The 22,324-nt window shown below is 30.1% G+C and overlaps 3 protein-coding genes across 5 annotated transcripts; all 3 read left to right on the top strand.

Annotated features, from left to right (window-relative positions):
- Positions 1–619: 619 nt before the first annotated feature.
- Positions 620–6,320, top strand: Osi23 (DUF1676 domain-containing protein Osi23). 3 transcript variants are annotated; one of them, XR_012047178.1, is made up of 5 exons: positions 620–1,105; positions 2,395–2,687; positions 3,472–3,614; positions 3,688–4,080; positions 5,807–6,320. XR_012047178.1 is itself a non-coding variant. In XM_072897532.1 (4 exons), exons 1-4 carry the CDS (start codon positions 1,010–1,012, stop codon positions 3,978–3,980), a joined length of 825 nt encoding a protein of 274 aa, XP_072753633.1. In that variant the 5' UTR covers positions 620–1,009; the 3' UTR covers positions 3,981–5,090. The 3 variants fall into 3 exon arrangements, 1 of the variants encoding a protein (XP_072753633.1); XR_012047179.1 differs by having other exon boundaries at positions 5,814–6,320; XM_072897532.1 differs by lacking the exon at positions 5,807–6,320 and having other exon boundaries at positions 3,688–5,090.
- Positions 6,321–6,925: 605 nt separating this feature from the next.
- Positions 6,926–19,065, top strand: Crh-bp (corticotropin releasing hormone binding protein). Its single transcript, XM_072897524.1, has 7 exons — positions 6,926–7,237; positions 12,593–12,683; positions 15,012–15,172; positions 16,253–16,472; positions 17,486–17,664; positions 17,730–17,838; positions 18,063–19,065. The coding sequence occupies exons 1-7, from the start codon at positions 7,136–7,138 to the stop codon at positions 18,194–18,196; spliced, it is 996 nt and encodes a 331-aa protein (XP_072753625.1). The 5' UTR covers positions 6,926–7,135; the 3' UTR covers positions 18,197–19,065.
- Positions 19,066–19,982: 917 nt separating this feature from the next.
- Yif1 (Yip1d-interacting factor 1) lies at positions 19,983–22,223 on the top strand. Its single transcript, XM_072897525.1, has 4 exons — positions 19,983–20,218; positions 20,535–20,623; positions 20,723–21,055; positions 21,248–22,223. Exons 1-4 carry the CDS (start codon positions 20,188–20,190, stop codon positions 21,776–21,778), a joined length of 984 nt encoding a protein of 327 aa, XP_072753626.1. The 5' UTR covers positions 19,983–20,187; the 3' UTR covers positions 21,779–22,223.
- The last annotated feature ends 101 nt before the right edge of the window (positions 22,224–22,324 follow it).

The raw sequence follows: 22,324 nt of genomic DNA on the forward strand, positions 1-22,324 counted from the left end.
ATATTACTGGTTTACTGGTAAATTACTATTGCACAGATGCAGGATTATATATGTATATATATACAGCGTTATACACATTAGAAATGTTAATTCGTCTACTTTTAGATTTACAATCTAATACGAATTCAATTCATGTGTGTTGCATTTTTTATTGTATTTCTCTCTCAAAGTAGAAACATTTATTCTGAATGATCTATTTTGAAATGTATTTTGTAATAGATATTTTACTATGTTTTTAAATATTTCAAGAAGGCAATATTTCAGACTATGATTTCAATCTTCCAAATTTCTTATTATATTTGTTAGTATATACTGATTAAGAGACATGTGCGTGTTTTGCACCAAGTCACGCGCAGTTAACAACGAGATGAACTGTGTAGCTTAGTGGAGAGTAATCTTAAATTAATTAATTTCAGTGATGAAACTGGACCGAAAGAATTACTGATCAAGTTTGTTATAAAAATGTATTCATTTTTACTCTACATCTATATATTAAAGCAACATATTTTTTGTACTTTTTTTAACAAATTTGAAATTTATATCTTTTTTATATTTATTTATTTTTTTGGGAAGGTGAAAAAATAGCTTGCATCGATATTTTAGAGATTTATATATAGAAAAATTTAATCTTATACAATTATAACTTTTTCGTTTAAACATTGCGATGAGTTTCTTTAAATTATTAGTTAGTTATTTTTTGCAGAATTTGTGTTCTAAAGTTTTTAATAAAGCTTCTTCCGTAATAGTATTTATGTTAATCGTCGATATGAAAACAATAAATTGAATAGTTAGCGGAAATCGAACAAATTCCATCATCGGAAAGAAAATCGCAGTGTCCGGATTGTCGTATTAGGTAGGCAGTATGTGCTAGCACACTTCTTGCCGGCGATTGCGAAGAGAGGTCAGTCGAGCGTAAAGTCTGGCCGCCTTTTGACCGCTACCTTGATGCCCTTCGATGACTCGTAATGACCACTTGCACGGCACCTTAGTCTATTTTCTGCACGTATAAATGTACGCGACGCACCGCCCGCACGACCGTATTCCGCAGTGCACCGCGACGTGTTCGTTGGCGAAGAGATCCACGGAGGAGTGCCGATTTTTCCAGGTAAAAATCTACATGAGTGTTTATGTGAACTCGAAGAGTATGTCACAAATTAACGAGTGATATTTTTACAATTCCACGCCTTTGTTTTTATTTAACATTTTCTTTATGTAACTTAAATTAAATTAAAGATATTTTCGTCTCGAATAAAAAAATATAACAGTTAATGATGAAAAATTAAAAAGTAAGTGAAAAATAAAACGAAAAAAATTAATGCAATACATTTAATAATAATAAATGGTATGATTAATTAATATAAATGTAAATATAAAATACAGAAATAAATATATAAAATAGTATAAAATTACATTTAATTGAATTCAGATATATTTCCCTTCTTTCAATAAATCATATATATTTATTTTTATTAAAAATAAAAGAAAATTAAATAATAAATAATGCGACATCTTTTAATAAGATTTTTACAAAAATATTCAGTAACTATATTATATTTTTGAAAATTGGTAATTCTGATTTCAAATTTTCTTGAGAAAATATAAATTTATTGTCGCAGTATTGATTTTCTATTCTTACTTTCAAACATCTCACAATTTATATATAAATAGAATTGAAGATGGAAATATATAAAAAATATAATATGATGACAATAATAGGTCAAATTGTACCGAGACGAAAAAATAAGTGGGAGGAAAAATGAAGCACGTGTAAACATTGAACATTATCTAATAAATTTTTTATCGACCATTATATGTTTGTCCGAGAGTTTATTTTTTAGAATTGATAATATAGTTTAACAAATATTTTATATTTTATTCATGAAAATAATATTTAAAAAAACAAGAATGAGCTTTTTGATAATTATAAAAATAAATATTAAATTGATAAAAATATATATAAACATAAATAAAAAAATATTCATAAATTGTTCATTTTTTTTTAACTTAATTTATACTTGTATTGAAACCAAAGTGTGCAAAAAGGATTCCAAATATTTTTTTTCTAATTTCTATTTCTATTTCTAAATTCATTGTCAGTTTGTATTGTTTATAGCTTTTGTGTAAATATAAATAAATATAGGTGTCTTTTATTAGGTGCCTTTCTTTGAACTGTGTATATTCTTTTGCTGGTTTTAATATCTTTGCTTTAAAAAAACGCTTCTCAATATTGGCAAAAAAGTTCAAAGAAAGTTCGTAGTTCAAAGGAAATGAGTTGATTTTTAACGAGATACATTCCCTATCTGTAAAAGGAAAAAAAAGAGAAAAAATTTAGCCAGTATATTAACCCACATCGATATCACCGGTCCTGAGAGGCACCTACGCATTTAAATGCAGATGCACCCTCGTGCTTTCCACATCCTTGCTCTCGCACTGACTGCGGTCGTAAGGGCCGGCTGTGACGATAAAGCAAGATGGTATTCCGGATTACGGTCTGTACTCAAAAATTGCTCGCCGGAGTCCCGGAACAGTTCCGGCCAGGATGAATTATTGGAGATTTTTAAGGGATGCATGCAACAGGAAATAGTCGACACCTTTGATGCCTTCCTCGATGATGACATCATTCCGATATTCGAGGGACTCGATTTGATACGATTTCGTCCGAACGACAAAAACAGTACGAAATCTAAGTGAGTTGATCTCTGTTTATAATGTAAAAGATTAATAAATAAAAAAAAAAAAGTTTAATGATATGAATAAACTTTGCGGGACCGCCGTTCGATGAGTTGTAGCGGAGAAACAGGTAGGTGTAGTAGTCAGAAATAGAATTTGTCCGACAAAGGCTAAAGATAAATTAATCAAAGAGATAGGGGAGCTGGAATTTTATTGAAGGGATTCTCCTGCAGCTTGTATATTTATTATATTAGAAGTCTTGTTAAATTTGGGAAGAATGTTATCTATCGTGTACTTCAACGTTTAGAGCGCTGTACATAGAAAATTTTTAATTATTTTAAATTATACGATATTATTGGAAAGATAAAAGAAAAATCGCTTTTGTTATATGTCATGAATGATGCAATAAAGATATTGTGAATATTAAAGAAGTACTGAAACATATAAGAAAAATTAATCATGTGTAATTAGGTAAAGAACAATTTGCAACAATATTATAATATCTCTAATGTAAACGATATAGTTTTTGAAATCGTTAATTAATCCGTAGATATATACATAATTACATGTATTTTTGAAAAATGAACATTATTAGAACATAAATTTCAAAGTTGTAAAGAGAAAGAGAGAGAGAGAGAGAGAGAGAGAGAGAAAGATATGTATTAAATTAATATGCTTGCAGTTTTTTTTTTTCATCACTTGTCTGCAAAATTTATCGCATATGTCATTGTTGCAAATAAAATCATATTTGCAATTAAAACACGTGCGGCTATTCTTCAGCAAAGATAACTTTCCCAATAGATCGGGAGATAACACCAGCTGGTCAGCAATCATTTGGAATCGATTGGCACGTGTTCTGCGAACTCACGCTTTCAAAGTTAACATTGAACACATGTTCAATATAGCATCGTCCGAGTTTGGCCCGAACAATAACATTGTTCAAAGTGAGTCGCAACAAAAGTTTTACGAAACAATCGAGTTTAAAGGTAATTAACAGTTAATTTTGCAAATTCCCAGGTCGAAGACGTCATCGACATCGTCACCGTCACCGTCATCACATGCTACCGCTGATGATGATAGGTCTGTTGTTGATGGGTTCAATCTTAGTACCGATGGGCTTTCAGTTTCTCGCGGTGCTGGGTGGCAAGGCTCTGCTCCTCGCCAAAATGGCCCTCATTTTGTCCAGCATCCAGGGCCTGAAAAAGATAGCCACGAGCGGTGTTAATTACGGATTATACCACGTTCACAGGAGCGATCAGGGGATCCCCGACGAGGAACAACATCCATTCTTCGTGCCCCCGCATCCTTAGTTCTTTGCCAAGTGAAAGTTTCGGAGAAACGAATTATTCAAGAAGAGGTTCCAACGCGATGCGTATTGTTACTCTCGTCGATAACATCAAGGATAAAAGCGTGAGCAGTCGGCATTACTTTCTGAAATTCTGAATTATTCATAGCTAAGGCCTTGAATTTTATTAATAATCACGTACACGCGATCTCTTGTGGTCTATTTTTTTCCTTCGAGATATTTTATTATTTCCATATCGTTGCACATTTCACCGTAAGCTGTTCGATTACGCAAAAGCATTTTCCAAACCTTGTTTAAAATGTAACATTACACACATAGCGTATAATATATTAGAATATATGTACTCCCGAGAGATATATATCGCCGAGATAGATTTCGAAAATAGTATCTTGGGGAAGCGAAATGTCTCTTTCTTCTAATCTGAATTTTAGTAGGATGTTAATCCTAAATCGCACGCGCGCGAGAGAGACCGATAATGAAAAGCAGAAGTCGAGAACGTCCACGTGTCGATTAATCCACGGTGGAATTGTAAATCGGCGGTTGTATTATTGATAGACCCATAAATGTGTATTATTTGCAGCGGTTTTTCCGCTTTACGACCATTGTTTTAATCGTATTTAATTTAATCATAAACATGAGAATCCACTCGCGAAATATACCGTTTTGTCGTGACACGCCCGATCCTCGTATCGAGGATACGAACTGTCGTCTGCACGTATATAAGAGAAAAATTGTTTTCAAGGAACACATATACGATATATCGTAATGCATCGATCACGATGTTCATTAATTGGTTATTTCGAATTATTATTTGTATTTTCCTTGTAGAATACAATAGTCGAAAGGATGACTACATGTCAAAGATTACACGTCCATCATCTGTTTGGTATTCGAACACGTGATAAAATTATTAGATGATAAATCGCGATTTCTTATTCACTAGTGGTACATTAAAACGCATCTCTCTTCATGTTTAACTTCTATGGGAAACCATGCATACGTAATGTCAACGATTTACATCTAAATAGATATACCGTCGTAGGGTGGTTTTTAACGTTTATAGGGTACTTTGGCTCTACTGTGCAAAAGAACTATTTTGAAATAGTAATCATTTTTTATCTATTTAACGTATTATTATGTATTAAAGGATAAAAATCTGTAATAATATGCGATTATTAGTCAAGAATTTTTCTTAAAAAATTTAATTTAAAGACATACATTCAAATTTTATTGATTTAAAATTCTGTGTATTTAACATATTACTAGTAATAATTTTTTGCACATAATTAACTTTTGATCAGTTATTGACCATTCATTTTGTACTATGTTATAAAATGCATACAATTAAAGTATTAATTATTTATTATATCGCTATTTATATATATTGTAAGTCGATTATAGAAATATTTTGATTTTTTGTACATTGAATATTTTAATTAAATATTGTTATCTCTAATAACATAAAAAGTTGATGACCAATTGTACAGTCACTTATATATGATTTCGATTAAACTTATGATTTAATTTAATATTCATCTTTTGCCATTTGTCATTTTCTTTAGATTCTTCTGTCTTCTATCATTATCTTGAAACAGTTTTCTCATTTTGAACTATTTAAGATTGGCATATTTGGATATTATATTTACCATAAAATACATTTTTCTACATCTATTTTATCAAAAATTGAACTTGCTACTGTAATTATATAATTTTCTATTCTCTCGCTTTATATTCATATATTAATAATATTCTTAGAATTCGAAAGAAAAAAAGCAAATATAATAACGTGCCCTCTTTTAGTGCACTTTGTAGGAAAAATCATTTGTAAAGCTTACAGGACATTACCTTGAGCCACACGGACGACGACTTCTTGCTGTCATCATCGATCTCAATTACCGCTTTAAGATTAAAGCCGGACAAGACGTCGCAATGTCGAGACGATATATATATGTATATACGAGGAATTTCTCCAGGTTGCTCCTAATCGAGCGATCATTTAACGTTCATCTCGCTGACAGAATGACATACGCGAGTCCTGCCGGATTTCAACGTCATGCTGTGATCGTGTATTTCGATATGCGCACGGTAATAAACGTCGTATACGGTAATAAGCACAAATATTGAAGAATATTTAAAATGTCAACCTCTTCTCCCTTCCTCCCTCTTTCTCTCTCTCTCTCTCTCTTTCTCTCTCTCTCTCTCTCTCTCTCTCCGCCTGATTTTACAATATTCGTCGTAGTTCGATGCTGACGCAGAGCAGTAGCAATTTTCAAAAACTGTAATAAAAATCCGTATGTAATTGTTGTTCTTATGACATTCTCATAAAAGTTAGATAAATGAAAAAATAATAAGCAAAATATGAAAACTTTTAAAATTTAAAAAGAAGGAGAAACAGAAAAAGAGAGAAAATCTATATTAGAAGAGAACAAACAAGTTTTATTCTTATACTTTTAATTATTTTATCGATGCTTTTCAGAGCATTCCAAATTCACGTGAGAGTACACAGCGTGTCAGTTTTCGCATGTCTGAAATTTCGAAGAGATTTAGAAAAAAATATCGAGGCGTTTATGATCGTCGAATTGTCAACAATGAAAATAAAATAAAGGACACAGTTTGCAAATTGACTATTAGAGATGGAAATACATGATGCGTGGTATTTGAATGAAACGTTAATTTTTTAAAATTTATTTTTTAGAGAGAAAAAAACGCTGTAGTAGAAATATGTAACAGCTGTACAACCAGGTGGAATACCTTTGTCTCCCTAGATGGGACAATTATCGCGCACCGTGCGCGCGCCCACGCCTCCAAATCCAACGTGTCAAGTTATTATACCGCGTAACGATAAGGCTCGGGGTTGCGCAGCCGGAGCAGGACGAAGCGAGGAGGCTGTGGACGAGGCGGCTATAAGAGGGACGTTGTGCGTCGCGACGCCACCAGAACACCTACCGCGCTCGGCCCAACCCCACGATCTTGCTCTCCGATCTCTTGGTAGCGATCAAAAAGGCAGAGAGAGAGAGAGAGAGAGAGAGAGAGAGAGAGAGAGAGAGAGGCCGATTCAGCCCCCGAGGAAGAAGGAGAAAAAGAGACAGAAAAGTTTAATTCTTTATTCACACACGTCACTCTTCATCGATTCCGTTTTTTCTTCCTGACCGGTGAAAGATGTTCTCCAAGTCGATTTCAGTATCGATCCTCTTGGTCGCCGTCGCCGGCGCGTTTCACGTTGTGAGAGCAGCGATTGGAAACAATCATCATCAGCAACAGGTAAATATGTATTGTTCAAGTATATATTTTTTTAAATTGAGATATTTATATATATAATAGTAGTGTATTTTGAGAGAAAAAAACTCTTTGTAGAATTTAAAATCTTGTATTTTATAATATGTCAAACATATACATGACAATGTATATGTAAAATATAATTTAAAGAAATAAATTTCTCGAGAATAAAGATAAAAAATGTAGAAAATCAAATTATGTAGAAAGATCAATCAGATTAATCGCGTGATACTAGGATAAAAGACTGCAATATTTTTCAATATCTTCATTGTACGCATTTTGATTACCATCATATTTCAAAGTTTTCATTATATTTTCTCTCGAGCTTTCTGGATAATTAATGACGATGATTATTCTATGAAGATAATTAATTTCTGAAATCTATGAAGATGATTCTTTGAGAATGGAATAAACGTAATATCAAACGTCGTGGTAGCGTCGTGACGCCAAAACAAAAAAAAAAAAATAAAAATAATCTAGGCATTGATTGTTTATCTGAACGTTGAGAATCATTGTATAGACGTCGACGCTGCCAAGAGGCTTATTCCAGAATTTTTTCACGTGTCATAAACTTTCGATTAAAATATTTCAGGAACTAAAGTCATAATAAAAAAATCTAATGATACTTTTATTATATAATATTGATACAAGCTTTTGATTGCGACCGGTCCGAATAAGATTGGTGCAGTCAATCCTGACACATGATTATCGCAAACCAAAATTGTAACACTTCGGGTTCGATTTTTCTCCAGTCATCTCACGTACGCACACGTGCAAAGCGATTTTGTCTCTCAAGGTGCATTTGCAACGTTTAATGATTCACCAATAAGATTCTAAGCATCTGTATAAAAAAGTTTAGTAACTTGTTAGAGAAAGTCATAGACATTCAATTGAAGAGAGAGAGAGAGAGAGACATCTCGAAGTGGCGGCATAATAAGTTATATCTAACTTATATGTCATACGTCAAGCACATGTTACTATATTGTGTGTATGTATTTATTATCATTAAGTGACAAGTAAATAAAGTATTAACATGTGATAATTACACATGTCTGTATTTCAAGAAAATAAAAATATGTACAAAAAGTAAGTTTTATTTTTAAATTATTATTTAATTATTTAATAATAAAACTATTATATACATGTATATAAAAATTAAAATTACTTATTTAAAATTTACTTTCTGTACATATTCTTATTTTCTTGAGATATATACATGTATAATTATCACTTGTTGATACTTTATTTACTATACACACATACACATAGTTTTTAAAAGAATGAAATAATAAAATTAAAAAAAAGAACTCCCGGTTTTTATTTTTACAAAATTTTAAAATTTTTTTTATAAAATTTTTTAAAAATATTTTAATGCTACAATTATTTTTGGCAACAGATCGCAGACTGACTATTAAGATTTATATATTTTGATTAACATGTTGATAATAATTTCTTAAAATATGTCGTATATTTACAATCAAAATCAGATAGCCGTATCTATTTTTAAATGTGTAGTAAAAAATAATGTACCTTAATACAACCTGGTCACGCCAAAATCTATTTGTTTATTATTTTAATTTTTATTCTGTCTATTATCTTAATTTTAACAAACTGAATTGCTTCGGAGAATTTGACGACTAGTTGACTATTGATTTTGTTTAGTTTTGATTTTATATTTAATTTTTAATTTAATTATTTACTTTTAAATCATATATTTCTGAACACTTAACTATTTATTTTTAAACATGCTTTTATTAGTTTATTCTTAAAGGGAAAAATTTTTATAAGTAAACATAATTTTTAAACTTTCAGTTGCATACAAATTGAGATATCTTTTTGTTTTGGCGTATTTTTTACTTTTGTAAAGTTTTTTTGTGGGGATATGTACTTCCGAAAGTCTGTCACTATAAATATATTATATGATACTGTAATATTTCTTGATAAAAAATTGCCATTATTTTAAAATTGTTAAAAATAAAAACTACTTGTTTAATATACATTACAAGAAGTCATTAAGGATTATGAAGAAAATATTGCGATATTAAATTCATTCAAAGAGTTTATCCTGGTTAAAAAGTTTAGTCAAAGATGAGTTATTTTAGATATATGAAATGTCTCTCTTTCATAATGTCTAAGTATAGTTTTAATTATAGAAAATTGACCAATTTTTTTTGTAGAGAAAATTTCAAAGAAAGCTATAAAAATTTATTGCAATATTTCTTATTTAATATTAAATTCGCAATTATATATAAATATCTCTTGTAAAAGAATGAAATGTGTGTTTTCTTATATAAACAATAGTTCTGAAATTTATAAAATAAAATTTTTAATCTTATTTTTTTTATTGAGTTTCGTATTATTTATTTACGTTGTTAGTATTATACGTTGTTAGAATTATGGAGTTTCTTTATCTTTTTAGTACAATCATACTTCAGTTTTTCTTGTCATTTTTCTTCTATTAAAAGTAGCTGAAATTCATTTAAGAATCGTTTTAACGTAACAAACTCAATAAAGATAAAATTACTCTTACAGCAGGTCGTCATATGACAGAATTATCGTAGTTTCTTTTCGCAACCAATAAGAGAAGCTCTTTTCTCTTTTCTCACTCTAAGAGAATTAATTATTTAATCAGCTTTTTTTACTACATTTCTCTGGTTAAAGTTAATTTTATGTATTTATAATAATAGAAAGTTTTGTGAAAATATATTCAGCGCAATCTCTTATATTGTACAATATATTTCTATATTTATGCAATAAAACAATAAAGTATGTATTGAAAAAAAAATGAAATATGTGAAACAGAATATTACAATAACGGCAAAAACAAAAAATAATAAAAATATAATTATATATAGAATAAATTTTAATATAGATATAAAAATAATATAATAATTGAAGACATAATTATAAAATCAATCATATATCACTTTTCTATATAGAATTTAAAGATTAAGTTAAATTAAGAGTACATATGTGACGTAAATTGGGTTATATAATTGTGTTATATAAAAAAAACTGAAAGAGGCAGAAGAAAAGAGTTTTGAGAACTGTAAAAGCTTTAAGAACTTTTGAATTCTACAACTGACGTCATTTGCTAACTTTTAACGAGTTTTGGTTCCCTACCTCTAAACGAGCAAGTCATTCTTAGCTAGTTAGATTTGAATTACCCTCCTTTTCATCACTTTTACAAAGAAGTAAAGATAAATAAACAGGATTAAGTTATCTTCAAAGAGAAAAGCTAAGCTTCTTGTAATAAAATATTCCATAATAAAAAGAGAAAGATATATATATGGAAGAATATATAAAATCTTTTTTTTTTTATATAATTTTTATAGAAGGTAAACCTCGCACGCACAAAGAGACAAAAGACTTTTTTAATCTACATTAATCTCTATCAAATTAAATTCAAGTTATTTAATTTTAATTAACTTTATCCAAACATTAAAATGGTTGCTTACTCTAATATTAACTAGAGACGTTAGCAATGAAATTATCTTGACGTATGACATTGTGTCTTATTCCAAAAGCTAGAAACATGAAAATATCCTACATTACATTGCGCGACAGAGCGATCTGGACATGTCCATATTAGCGACGTGCGATAATTACTTTGCGTACTGCGATCGGCTAATGCGTCCATACGCAATTGTACGCCAGGGCCATCATTCAGACTCGATCCCTCGCCAATTATTTTCGAGACAGGTTTATATCGGCCAGGCGGGAGAATACGGTTTTCCGTATAGCGGCTTCGTATCCGCATGACAGTCGAGAAATAATGTTAATTGAAATAACGCGGATATTACCTCGCGCGCATACAGTGTCCAAGCACGCGCGTGTTCGTGCGAGGAGTGCAATTTGCGCGGATTTTTGCCCCAGCGCGACAAAATGATGAAGCACGAACAGAGATGCAACAACAAGATTGCGCTCGGATACTTCAAAGCGTTGTACAGGATATTTTATTATACAGTAACGCTGTTTCTCTCGACAACGAAGAGTCCTTGATAATTTGATATTCGATTCGAACTATCTTTTTTTGAGACACCAGTAGCGGAATAATTCACCGTCTCTGCTATTGCATTTGCTATTAAATTTGCTAAGCATCGGAGGAACTATATGGCAAATGTCAAACTTATAATTAAATAGCGATTGAACTTATTTTCGTATTAATGTTTGAGATAAAGTCCTGCATCGTGCGATTTGATGCGAGACGCCTGGAAATTAAAAGAAATAGGATAGAGTATTGTAGTATCGTAGATTAAATAAAAACAAGAAATTTTCTGTGAATAAAATGAAATAAATAAAACATAAAAAAATAAAATAATAAAATATAATAAATAAAATATATGTACATATGATTTCTAATTTGGAGATGTGTCATCTGCACATGCTTTGTGTATTTAATATAACAGAAAATGAATTTAATATAACAGAAATGCATTTGGCCTTTAAAACAAATATTGTATTACATATGGTCAGAGAGTTTAACATATTTGTTTTGTCAGTAATAACATATCTAGTTACATATTAGTTTGACTGCAACAGAAATAATCGAACAAACTTTATATAATGAATAACATTTATTTGAAAAATGCAATAAAATGTTTTTCTTATAGATGATAAAAAACAATTGATTACACGGTATAATGAACCAATACAAACTTGTTCGAATGTTTCGCGCAGAAGAAACAAGAAATACCAAAGGAAAGCGCATATAGATTGGACTTTGCAAACTTTAACCGTTATATTAGAATGAAACTTGCTGTTCTTATATCGAAATATCAAAAGGAAAATACCATCCAAGTTTGCCCGATATACATAATAAGTCTTTCATTTACGTACCATTTAAACAAACAATTATGATAAAATGCATCTAATGTAATTGAAAATGCTTTTATATCGAAAAGAGAGAATTACATGTTATATTACTCCTTTAAGACAAATATTTTAAATCGAAAATCGTGATCGTTAAAACGTCATCGATTATTGCTCGATTGTCATCTTGTGTCACTTCTTGCTACGATTATCTATTCGCCATTTAAGAGATGTTTTGTCCGCATTAGCTTACATTTTCTTTTTCAATGCATATAATATGAAAATCTATTATATATATATATATATATATATGTATACATCGAAGTCAATTTTGCCTCACGTTCCTTTCCGCATATGTTACGTAATAAATCAGAAATTCTACGGATGCACACTGAAATTTTCAGTAATTATTTGTATGCACAAGCAAAACGGAATACAAATGATATTTCATATAACTCACTCATGTCATATATCGCTGTGTAATTTATTACACTAACGTTGTCTTTGTTGTAACCATGTTTTTTTCAGTTAATAAATGAAGCTGCCAATATCTTGGGTTACGAAACAGGAGGGAAGAATTCATTCGAAATATCTCACGAACATTATCAACCGATTACAGGTAAACGAATATTACATAATTGCAATTAACGCATTGCTTGTATTACATGTTAGAAAGAGAAAATATTTTAAATAACTTGATATTTCAGTCGTGCTGTAGTATATTTGAATTCTTAAGGACAATAGATTATGGAAATTTAGAAAAAATAAAATTTTACGTCAGAAAAAACGTTTGCTTCTACATTTAAATAGATACGAAATTAATATTTTCTTTTTTTCCATTATATCGTATTATCAATGTTTGACGAATAGCGTTTGCTCGTATAATTGAAATTAGTAGTAATGCATTCGCAAGGATAATCTAGGCTTAGAAAGATTTGCTCGGTGTACATTACCACAGCTTATGCAAAGCTGCGTTTCTTCATTTGATAATAGCTTATAGATTAGCTATAATAGCTATAATAGCTTATAAATTTCGATGTCGCAATTTACACTTATAAAATAGCAACTTTATTTTCGATTTGCTTTTATTATCTCTTATAATTGATAATATGTAAGTAACATGCTGAAATGGTTTAAAACTCGCGTTTTCTGTAAAAATATTTTAATACTATTTTAGACTTGATCAAAGAATAATTTATTGAATAATGGATGTAAATTTTCTACAATTTATATGAGAAAATTAAATGAGAGAATTCTTGTTATACAATCGAGATTATTATTTTATTAATTAAAGCTATATATTTCATTTGTATGTTTCTTAAAAATTATACAATTATATTAGAAATTACACAATTACGAAGGATGTAATTCAATGAAATATCAAGTATGATTAATTATTGATAAAACAGTCTTCCAATTAATACATTCTAATATTTACGTTATATGTATGGATGACGCACATGCACTTTACTTAAATGCCGAGATTTATGCTTGTTGTTCATAAAATTATCAAGCCTGGAATTAACATGATTTAATTAAATCTGAATCGATATGTTTCACTTCGAACAAAGAGAGATAAATTTACAACACATATATAAGTTTTTATTATAAATCTATGTTATAAAATTAAAAATACATAGATTTTTAGATATTACTACAATCTTTGTTATGTAATACAAATATATTATATTTTATTAATATTTAATTTAAAATTTATCTCTCCAAAGCTCGATATAATCGCATAATTCATAATTTGTATAATGTGTGTTCTTAAAATATTTCTCGGTTGTGATTCGAGATATTTTATATAAACTTTTTCTGATTTTTATTTGTATTAAGATACTAATCATGTTAATCCATCTTAAGGCGTGTAAAAATAATTCTAACAGTATAACATATAAATCAAATATTTTGGTTGCAATAGAAGCGCATAACACGCTTGTAAGCTTCGCTATTGAACCGTTTGATATGGTAACTGGTAACTGCATTACTGCACAAATTGTGGACCGCGTTAATGGATGGACGACGCAGTTTCCGCAACAGTGACCGGCTATATTTTTCCATGCATTATGTATTACCTGATAATCATTCCAAATCTCATCGAAATCTACGATTAAGATCGCGATACGATTGTAAAAATAATAAGAAAAGTTGAAATTATATTTAATCTAATTAAGCGAGAATTGAAATTAAATTTTGTTTTATAAATTTAATAACTCTTTCTTACGTTTAACTTTTAGATATGTACATAATAATCTTTTATGAAGCCAAACCATTATATCTTTGATATCTTCTACGTTTTTTGCGGTGTTCTTTCGTCATATCGTTTAATCCGCAAATATTTATTATCTTTATCCGTAAATCCTAAAATATTACGGTATATATCAACAGAACATGTAAAACTGTAATAAGAGACTTTACCGGCGAATATATTGTATTATATACGTACAGTTATATATACAAAATTATTTTATACTGAAAAAAAGTTTTTCTCATTATTTAATTAAATAATTACTAAAATATAAATTCTTAGCTATAAAAGATAAGTATGTAAGTTGTAAAAATGTTACAGTGCTTGAAAATATTGCTATTTTAATTTATAAATCGTACGTTATATTGTACGATAATTTATAAAACATAACTATTATTTTGCATCATTTTAGTAGTTTACGAATAATAAAATTTTACAGTACAATGCAGAATGTAAAAAATAATAAAGGTACATAAAAGGCATATTGTCAAATTACAAGATGAAAATAAATGTAATGATTTTACAATTTATACACGAGTGTACAATTTTCCTGTATAATGTGCAAACTCTCGATTCAGGAAAACAATTGTGCATTATAATACAGTTCATATTAAATGCAATAACAAATACATTGGAAAATACTTGTATTTATTATGCATTGATGATTAGAAATTAATTATTGATGTTCTGTTACAGACTGCATGTTTGTTACCTCGGAAAGTGGACCGTTCTCCTATATATCGCTGTCCGACAGTGACGACGTTTGTGGAATATATTTTTTAACTGATCCAGATCGCACAGTAGAGCTACATTTCAATAGCTTTGACGTTCCCTGCGATCATCATGGACTCTTGGCGGTATGTAATATTATTAATTATTATTAAGCGTCAATTTTCAGATCTGTTATTTGATAGTTTATTTGCAACCGAAAAGATATAGTATATAAAGAAAAATCCTCCTCTAACTTATCAAAAAGAATAATGGAAAAAGAAAACTATTGTCTTTTCTTTTAAACACGATATATTTAAGCATAACATATCTATTTCAAGATTATTTCAAAATTAATGAATGTAATGATATCAAAATTTATTAATTAGCTGAAATATCAAATGCAAAATAAAATTACAAAATGAAAAAAGTATAAAATCTAATATAATTAATCTAATATTTTTCTCTTTATATATTTTTCTCAGACTTAGTTTATGAATTAAAAAGCTATAAAATCCTTACAAATATCACGAACAAAAGTATTGAATTTCTTTGAGAGAGCTGAAGTGGAAAATATATATCGAGAAGAAGAACTTTTACATATTCCTGTGACTTGCTCTTATTCATAGCGACAATAAGCAGAATCCTTGAAAGCTATCTAGATGGAACTACGCCACCGTAAACGAATTGTCGCAGCGCATGTGCCAATTTTACGCAAAAATCGAATCGCAAAGTTTTTCCTCCCCAATTCACGCTCGTTCTCCCTTGTCGCTATTAATGGAAAACTCCTGTAGGGTAAACTTGTGTAATTTTCACGCGGACGCGGTGTGTCACGTGTTGCGCAGAAGTCAATCTTACAAAGAATAAGTGTCTAACAAGCATGAGGAGCAAAGTTTGCTCGACGCGTCTCAGCAAGATGTAATTTCTTTGCATGATTGCAATTGTATACTTCGAATTGTTTATATTCGTTACATTTTGTTACTTTTAAATTATCTATGAAATTTATATAATATATTCCTATCTCTCTATTTTCCATTTATAATACTTTTTTTTATAAATTTTTATGGCCAGAAATATGTGAGAAATAAATTTACACACTTGCAGAGATATCGTAATATACGTAAAACACAACTTGGTAACCTAAAGAATCCTATTTGAACGATCAAGTAGCAACAATGAAATTTGCGAATTTTATCAGGCGATTAAACTTTTAATTAATTATTTGACAGGTAGTTGACGGCTGGGAATTAAATGGTGAATTATTTCCGAACGAGGGCGATCATTCGTTACCGATAAAGGAAAGAGTGTCAGAGTTCTGTGGTAAAAGCAGGTGGTATCGCAGTAAGAAGATCTTTACGACTTCACAGAACGCCGCGCTTCTTCAATACAGAGTACCTCAACGCGGGAGAGGGTTCGTCGTGTCCGCGAGATATCCAAAAAATCCGAGACGTGAGTATAATTTAATTATAATACTAGTCTAAATTTCGAAAAACATGCAATCTTGCAACCCGGAAAAATGTTAAAGAGATCTTGCTCGCGTGCAAATATAATTTTACATTTTTAACAATAAGGAGATGGAAACATATAAAAGGAAGATGAATATTTTCAGCAAGCACAATTCATGAAATTAAACAGTATAATTCTGCAATTTCGCTTATTTAAATTATATTATTTCATTTTATTCAAATTAATTAGCTGTTAATTAAAAAATGTAATAATAAATAATATGGAGATATAAAACAATATTTTATATTTATGAAGTTTAGCTAAAATTAAGACAAATTTGTATACTATTTTTTTTAATTCACGATTATTATTTAATTCTACTTTAACACGATCTATTTTTAAATTATTTTTGACAATGAAATATTAAAACGCAACATTTCAAGTCAAAGTAATGAATGTCGGAAAATCAATGCTACCTGTTCTGAATAGCAACGTGAAGTGCTCATAATACATTAACATTGCAAATTCGGTCGCATCAGAGCGTTTTAGCCTTATAATTTGATTATTCAGGCTTCACGCCGTTTTAATCGAATACACTTCGACGTAGTTAGAATCAGTTCTATAGATTAAGCTCTGGGAAGGAATTATCTAATCTAACGGTAATATTAAATAAGAAAGAAAGAAAGATCTATAATTCTTGTGCCAGGATAATATAAAAAGTAGGAAGTAGGAATCGAAATAGTAGGGTATCTTCCCGTATTAAGTAAATAGAGAGGAAAAATAGTACGCAGGGGTAGAAAGTGAAAAATACCGATAAGCTTTATATCTTGCTACCATCTAATTTCTTTCCGCTAGCAAATATTCGGGTAGAGAGATAAGTGATAGGTGACTTTATACCGACAGGGACGACTTTTGGGATTATGTGCGTCGGTCCGGTAAATGAAATAAACCTAAGTTAATTTCAATAAGAGAACCAAATTTCGCACCTTTATGTCTCTCATTTTTTTTTTCTTCAGCCTGTAACGTCCTGTCAGTGAGCACGACGGATCCATTCACGCTTCGCAATTACGGCAGACGGATCAATTGTACCCTCATGGCGATGTACCCTGGTACCGTGCAAGTGATCGCGCTCGGGGTTGGCGGCACCAGCTCGCACGGCGTCGCTCGTATGACGGAAACCGGCACTATACACAAAGTAGATCCTTTTTCTTCTCGATATACATTATATATATTGTAATACTAATTTATATTTACTTTCAGTGTGATACGAAGAGTCCGCAGGATCAAGTGCAAATCGGAGGCACCCGTAACTTGGACACGACAAATATTGACGTAATCGACTCCATCTGCGGCATCGACTCCAAACCGAGTAAGAAATATTTCCATTTGGAGTCGTGATTGAAAGTATCCTGGAATAGAAGATATCAAATTCAATCGCATTGTCATTTTTGGAATTTGTTCATATTTATTTAACATTTAAATAAATAAATTTATTTAATAATTAATGATTATTTAAATTTATTTATCATTGACAAAATAGTACGTGTAATTAGACATTTTACATAGATACATATATAAATTTTCTTTTTTCAGATATAAAAGAGCCTGTGCCATACGATGTGACTGTCGTACGACTAATATCGAGCGGTTACTGCGATAATTCGGTGACAGTGGCAATGAGATTATTGATAGACAACGATATGCTGGAGGCCGCTTCTGGTCTTTAAAACGACTGCTTCGTACAGTTTCATCTCGTTCCGCCGCATTTGCTATGTATCTAATTCTTGACGTTTATCTTTGAACGAGCTGGCGCAACACTAACATCGGGAGGGATCGTAGAATGTATCCCATTACGTAGTTTAGCTTCTACAGATCGTATATTTGTGTTGCATGTTAAATGGTGTCACATACGTACGAATGAGAAGGAGACGAGTTCTATCTAAGACTGATCATTCTAATAAGTTCTTTTTTTTATCCTTTTTCATATCTACCGAACAATTTCACTTATTTTGTAGACGAGCTCTTACTTCTATACAGCTAAAGAAAAAAGTAAAAGATTTATCAGATAATTTTGACTACTTTTCGACTCAAGCAACGCTTTTAATAGGAAAGTGAAAGATATATGGTAAGTATACAGAGTAAATTTCTTTGAAACGTCTCCGTAATGATATTGCATTAATTACGATAAGATGATGTTGGAATAATTTTTGATGATAAAATTAATCGTCATACATTATGTTATCTAAATAAGTAGTAATGACTTTTTAAACATTGCTCAATGATTATATTATTTTTATCGAAAATAATTGAAATAATTGAATATTATTATTATATATCATCGTAAAAATACTCGGTTTACTCCAATATTTATCATCTTTCTTTTCTCTCATTATCTTACTTTATTTCGCTAACTACAGCTTCCTTTCTCTCTTTCTCTGATTAAGTGTCATACTACTTCCTTATAAATAGTAATATAATATTAAATATTATACACATACAATTTTCGCACGTAACAAAAAAATTTAATGCTGGAGCAAGTTGTATTCAAAATCTCATTCATGATATTAAATATCAAATGTTTACGAAAAAAGAGAATTTTATTTATTTATAATACCTATACATTATTTATTTTTATATAGCTTATGTATGTGTTCATATCTATTTAAGTTATAATAAATAAGCAAAAATAAATGTGTGTGTATATTATTTAATATATATATATATATATATATATATTGTTCTTAGTTAAAAATAAAAAAAAATTATGTACGATAGCAGCTTTCACCATCGAAAAAATAAACTTATTGTGTTAAAATTAATAAAGTTTGCTAATCATTTAATAATTCTTTAATAATCCGAATAAAATAATCATATATATATAACATAATTTATTTAAATCATAAACTTATATTTAAATAAAAAATGTCTAGTTTATTTAGAGAGATTCTTATCAGCACACACGTTCAAAAGATGTTTATCAGAGATACATAGAATATTAAAACGTATATTTTAATATCCTGTCTTACACGGATATCTTTTAAACAAGTATGCTGATAGGTAAAGATATAAGCAAGATATATTTTTATCATTTTAATCACAATAATTCTTTTTACACTACAAATATATAATTATATATATTTATAGAGCCTAATATTTTTAAATATAAGATATTATTTTTTTATGAAAGTAGAAAATTCTTTCTAGTTTTAAATGTTTGACATAAACTTACGTCCGTGGCGCTGGGCACTGCCACACTGCCGCTGTAAAATACTTAAATCATAGATTAAATTAATCTAGATTGGACACCCTGATTAAGAATATTTTTGTCCCTAACAACATCATAGATTAAATTAATCTAGATTGGACACCCTGATTAAGAATATTTTTGTCCCTAACAACAACTCTTGCATATGAAAATAGTGCATAAAATAAGATTATCGGATATTGGCTAATTGCTTACTATCTAAAAATTCTCTATTCGATAGCCAATGGAAGTCAAACTTATCATACGATCTAATGTCAGTCTGCGAATAGTGGTTCCGCGTTCCACCAGTTGTACAATGACGGTCAGACAAAGAGCAGAACATGGCGACATGGTGTAGTATAAATTGTTCTTCATCTCATTCTTATTAAAGAATCGAAATAGGTGCGAGCAAACTTGTACTTTATTTTGCTGAGTAATTAACCGAGCAGCTGAAACGTAAAACATCGTTCAAATATGAATTACAATCACTCAAACCCACGTCGAGGTGAGTGTAACCTACGAATGACAGATGTGAATTTAAATTATATAAATCTACATTTCTGTTTTTAGTAAGAGATATTTATACTTACTGATATTTATAATATCGATAATCTTCACTTTTATTATATTATGTACTTTTCTTTACACTGTGTAATGTTATTCTTATCTCACTATACGAATATATAACAGGAAAACTTGATTATGTGCTTTTCCACAAATAATATTAATGAAATAGTTGTACCTTATTGTAATGTCTATTACTATTATTTAAATAATAATGAAGATACAGTTTTATATAGAAATTAATTGTAATTTGACAGGAAAGCCAAAAAGACTATTAGATCCATCAGCTGGTTTAAGCGCTCCAACTCCACCAATGTCACAGAATCCATATGTGTATACCCAACAGGTGAATATTATAGAATATATATCATTTATTTTACATATTATATATATATATATATTACACATTGAATTTTCAACTGATTTGTTGCAATTTTAATTTTAGGTGCCTGTGAATAATGGTGCAATGCCAGAATATGGCTTTAATGTCCCTGGACAGACACCACCACAACCATATGGATTTAATCCACAGATGTCAAATTATGCACTTGACAATACTCAAGGTGGGGAATTTGCAAGCCCACAATTTGCGACGCAATTATTGGCGCAACCAATGGTTACAAATATGGCGGTACAATATGGAAATGCATTAGTTGGTACTGGCAAAGAGCATCTTGAGAAATATGTGCCAGTTACAGCATTGAAATATTATTTTGCTGTAAATACAGATTATGTCTTTGCAAAATTAATGCTGTTGTTCTTCCCGTTTACACATAAGGTAAGGTTTTCTAAAATACTTGCAAAGGAGACAAATATACTATATAGTTGAGAGACACTGCATTTTAATAGATTTATTCTTTGTTTTGTATAAAAATATATCTACATAAAGTTTACATATTACAAAAACAAAAAGTATTTCCTTAAAATGTCATTTATACATATTAACCAAACTAAATAACAATTCTTATAGGACTGGTCTGTAAAATATGAGCAAGATGTACCATTGCAACCACGATATGAGAAAAATGCGCCAGACATGTATATTCCTACAATGGCATTTTTCACGTATGTTGCTACAGCAGGATTAGTATTAGGTATGCACGAACGTTTCACTCACGAGCAGTTGGGTATCCTGGCTAGCACCGCTTTAGCTTGGGGTGTGATTGAATTGCTCGTTCATACCGTGAGCCTGTATGTAATGAATCTTCAAACGAGTCTAACAACATTAGACTTGTTGGCGTATTGCGGTTATAAATATGTTGGTATTAACGCAGCCCTGTTGATATCGTTGCTATTTCGAAAGTTTGGCTATTACGCGGTTTTACTATATTTTAGCGTTTCTCTAGCTGTCTTTCTGATGCGATCGTTAAAGTTAAGAGTTATTCCGCAGGGCCATAGTTCTTATACGGCCTCTGGAAATAAGAGGCGACTTTACTTTATATTATTCTTAGCTGGTGTACAACCCTTTCTAATGTGGTGGTTGTCGTATCATTTAATTTAAATGACACATGCGTGCGAGAAATTTATAAAACACAATGAGGGAAAGGAGAAAATGTATATTTATTATTTGGTTGCTAACATCATCTGTACATTTTTTGTAATAAAATTCGATACGAATATAGTACACATCGTCCACCATGCATGTTATTAAAATATTTTAAGGAAAAAGAGGTCTGGCAATAAGATGTATCTGTAAGTGACATGTGTGATATTTGATATGTACGATAGATTAAATACGTAAAATTAAAGATAAATTGTATTATGTAATTGAAATTAGTTTTTTTTTTTTCTTTTTTTTTACATAATGTTTATGCACAATTATAACTTGGATAAGAAGAGTAAGTCTCTAATGTGCGCGTCTCAAACTTTGTTTCGGACGCATAATATACTTGAAGAATTACAAAAGTTTTCAAAAAATAAATTTTCTCACTGGATTTACATTCGAATTGCATTTACATGGAGACAGACTTTCATTATACCTTTCTCTCTCTCTTTCTGCCAAAGCTTTATATTTGATATTCAACTTTGTCCACGTTGTCCCATTGGA

This window comes from Anoplolepis gracilipes, chromosome 8 (genome assembly GCF_047496725.1).
Source record: "Anoplolepis gracilipes chromosome 8, ASM4749672v1, whole genome shotgun sequence".
Classification (NCBI taxonomy): domain Eukaryota; kingdom Metazoa; phylum Arthropoda; class Insecta; order Hymenoptera; family Formicidae; genus Anoplolepis; species Anoplolepis gracilipes.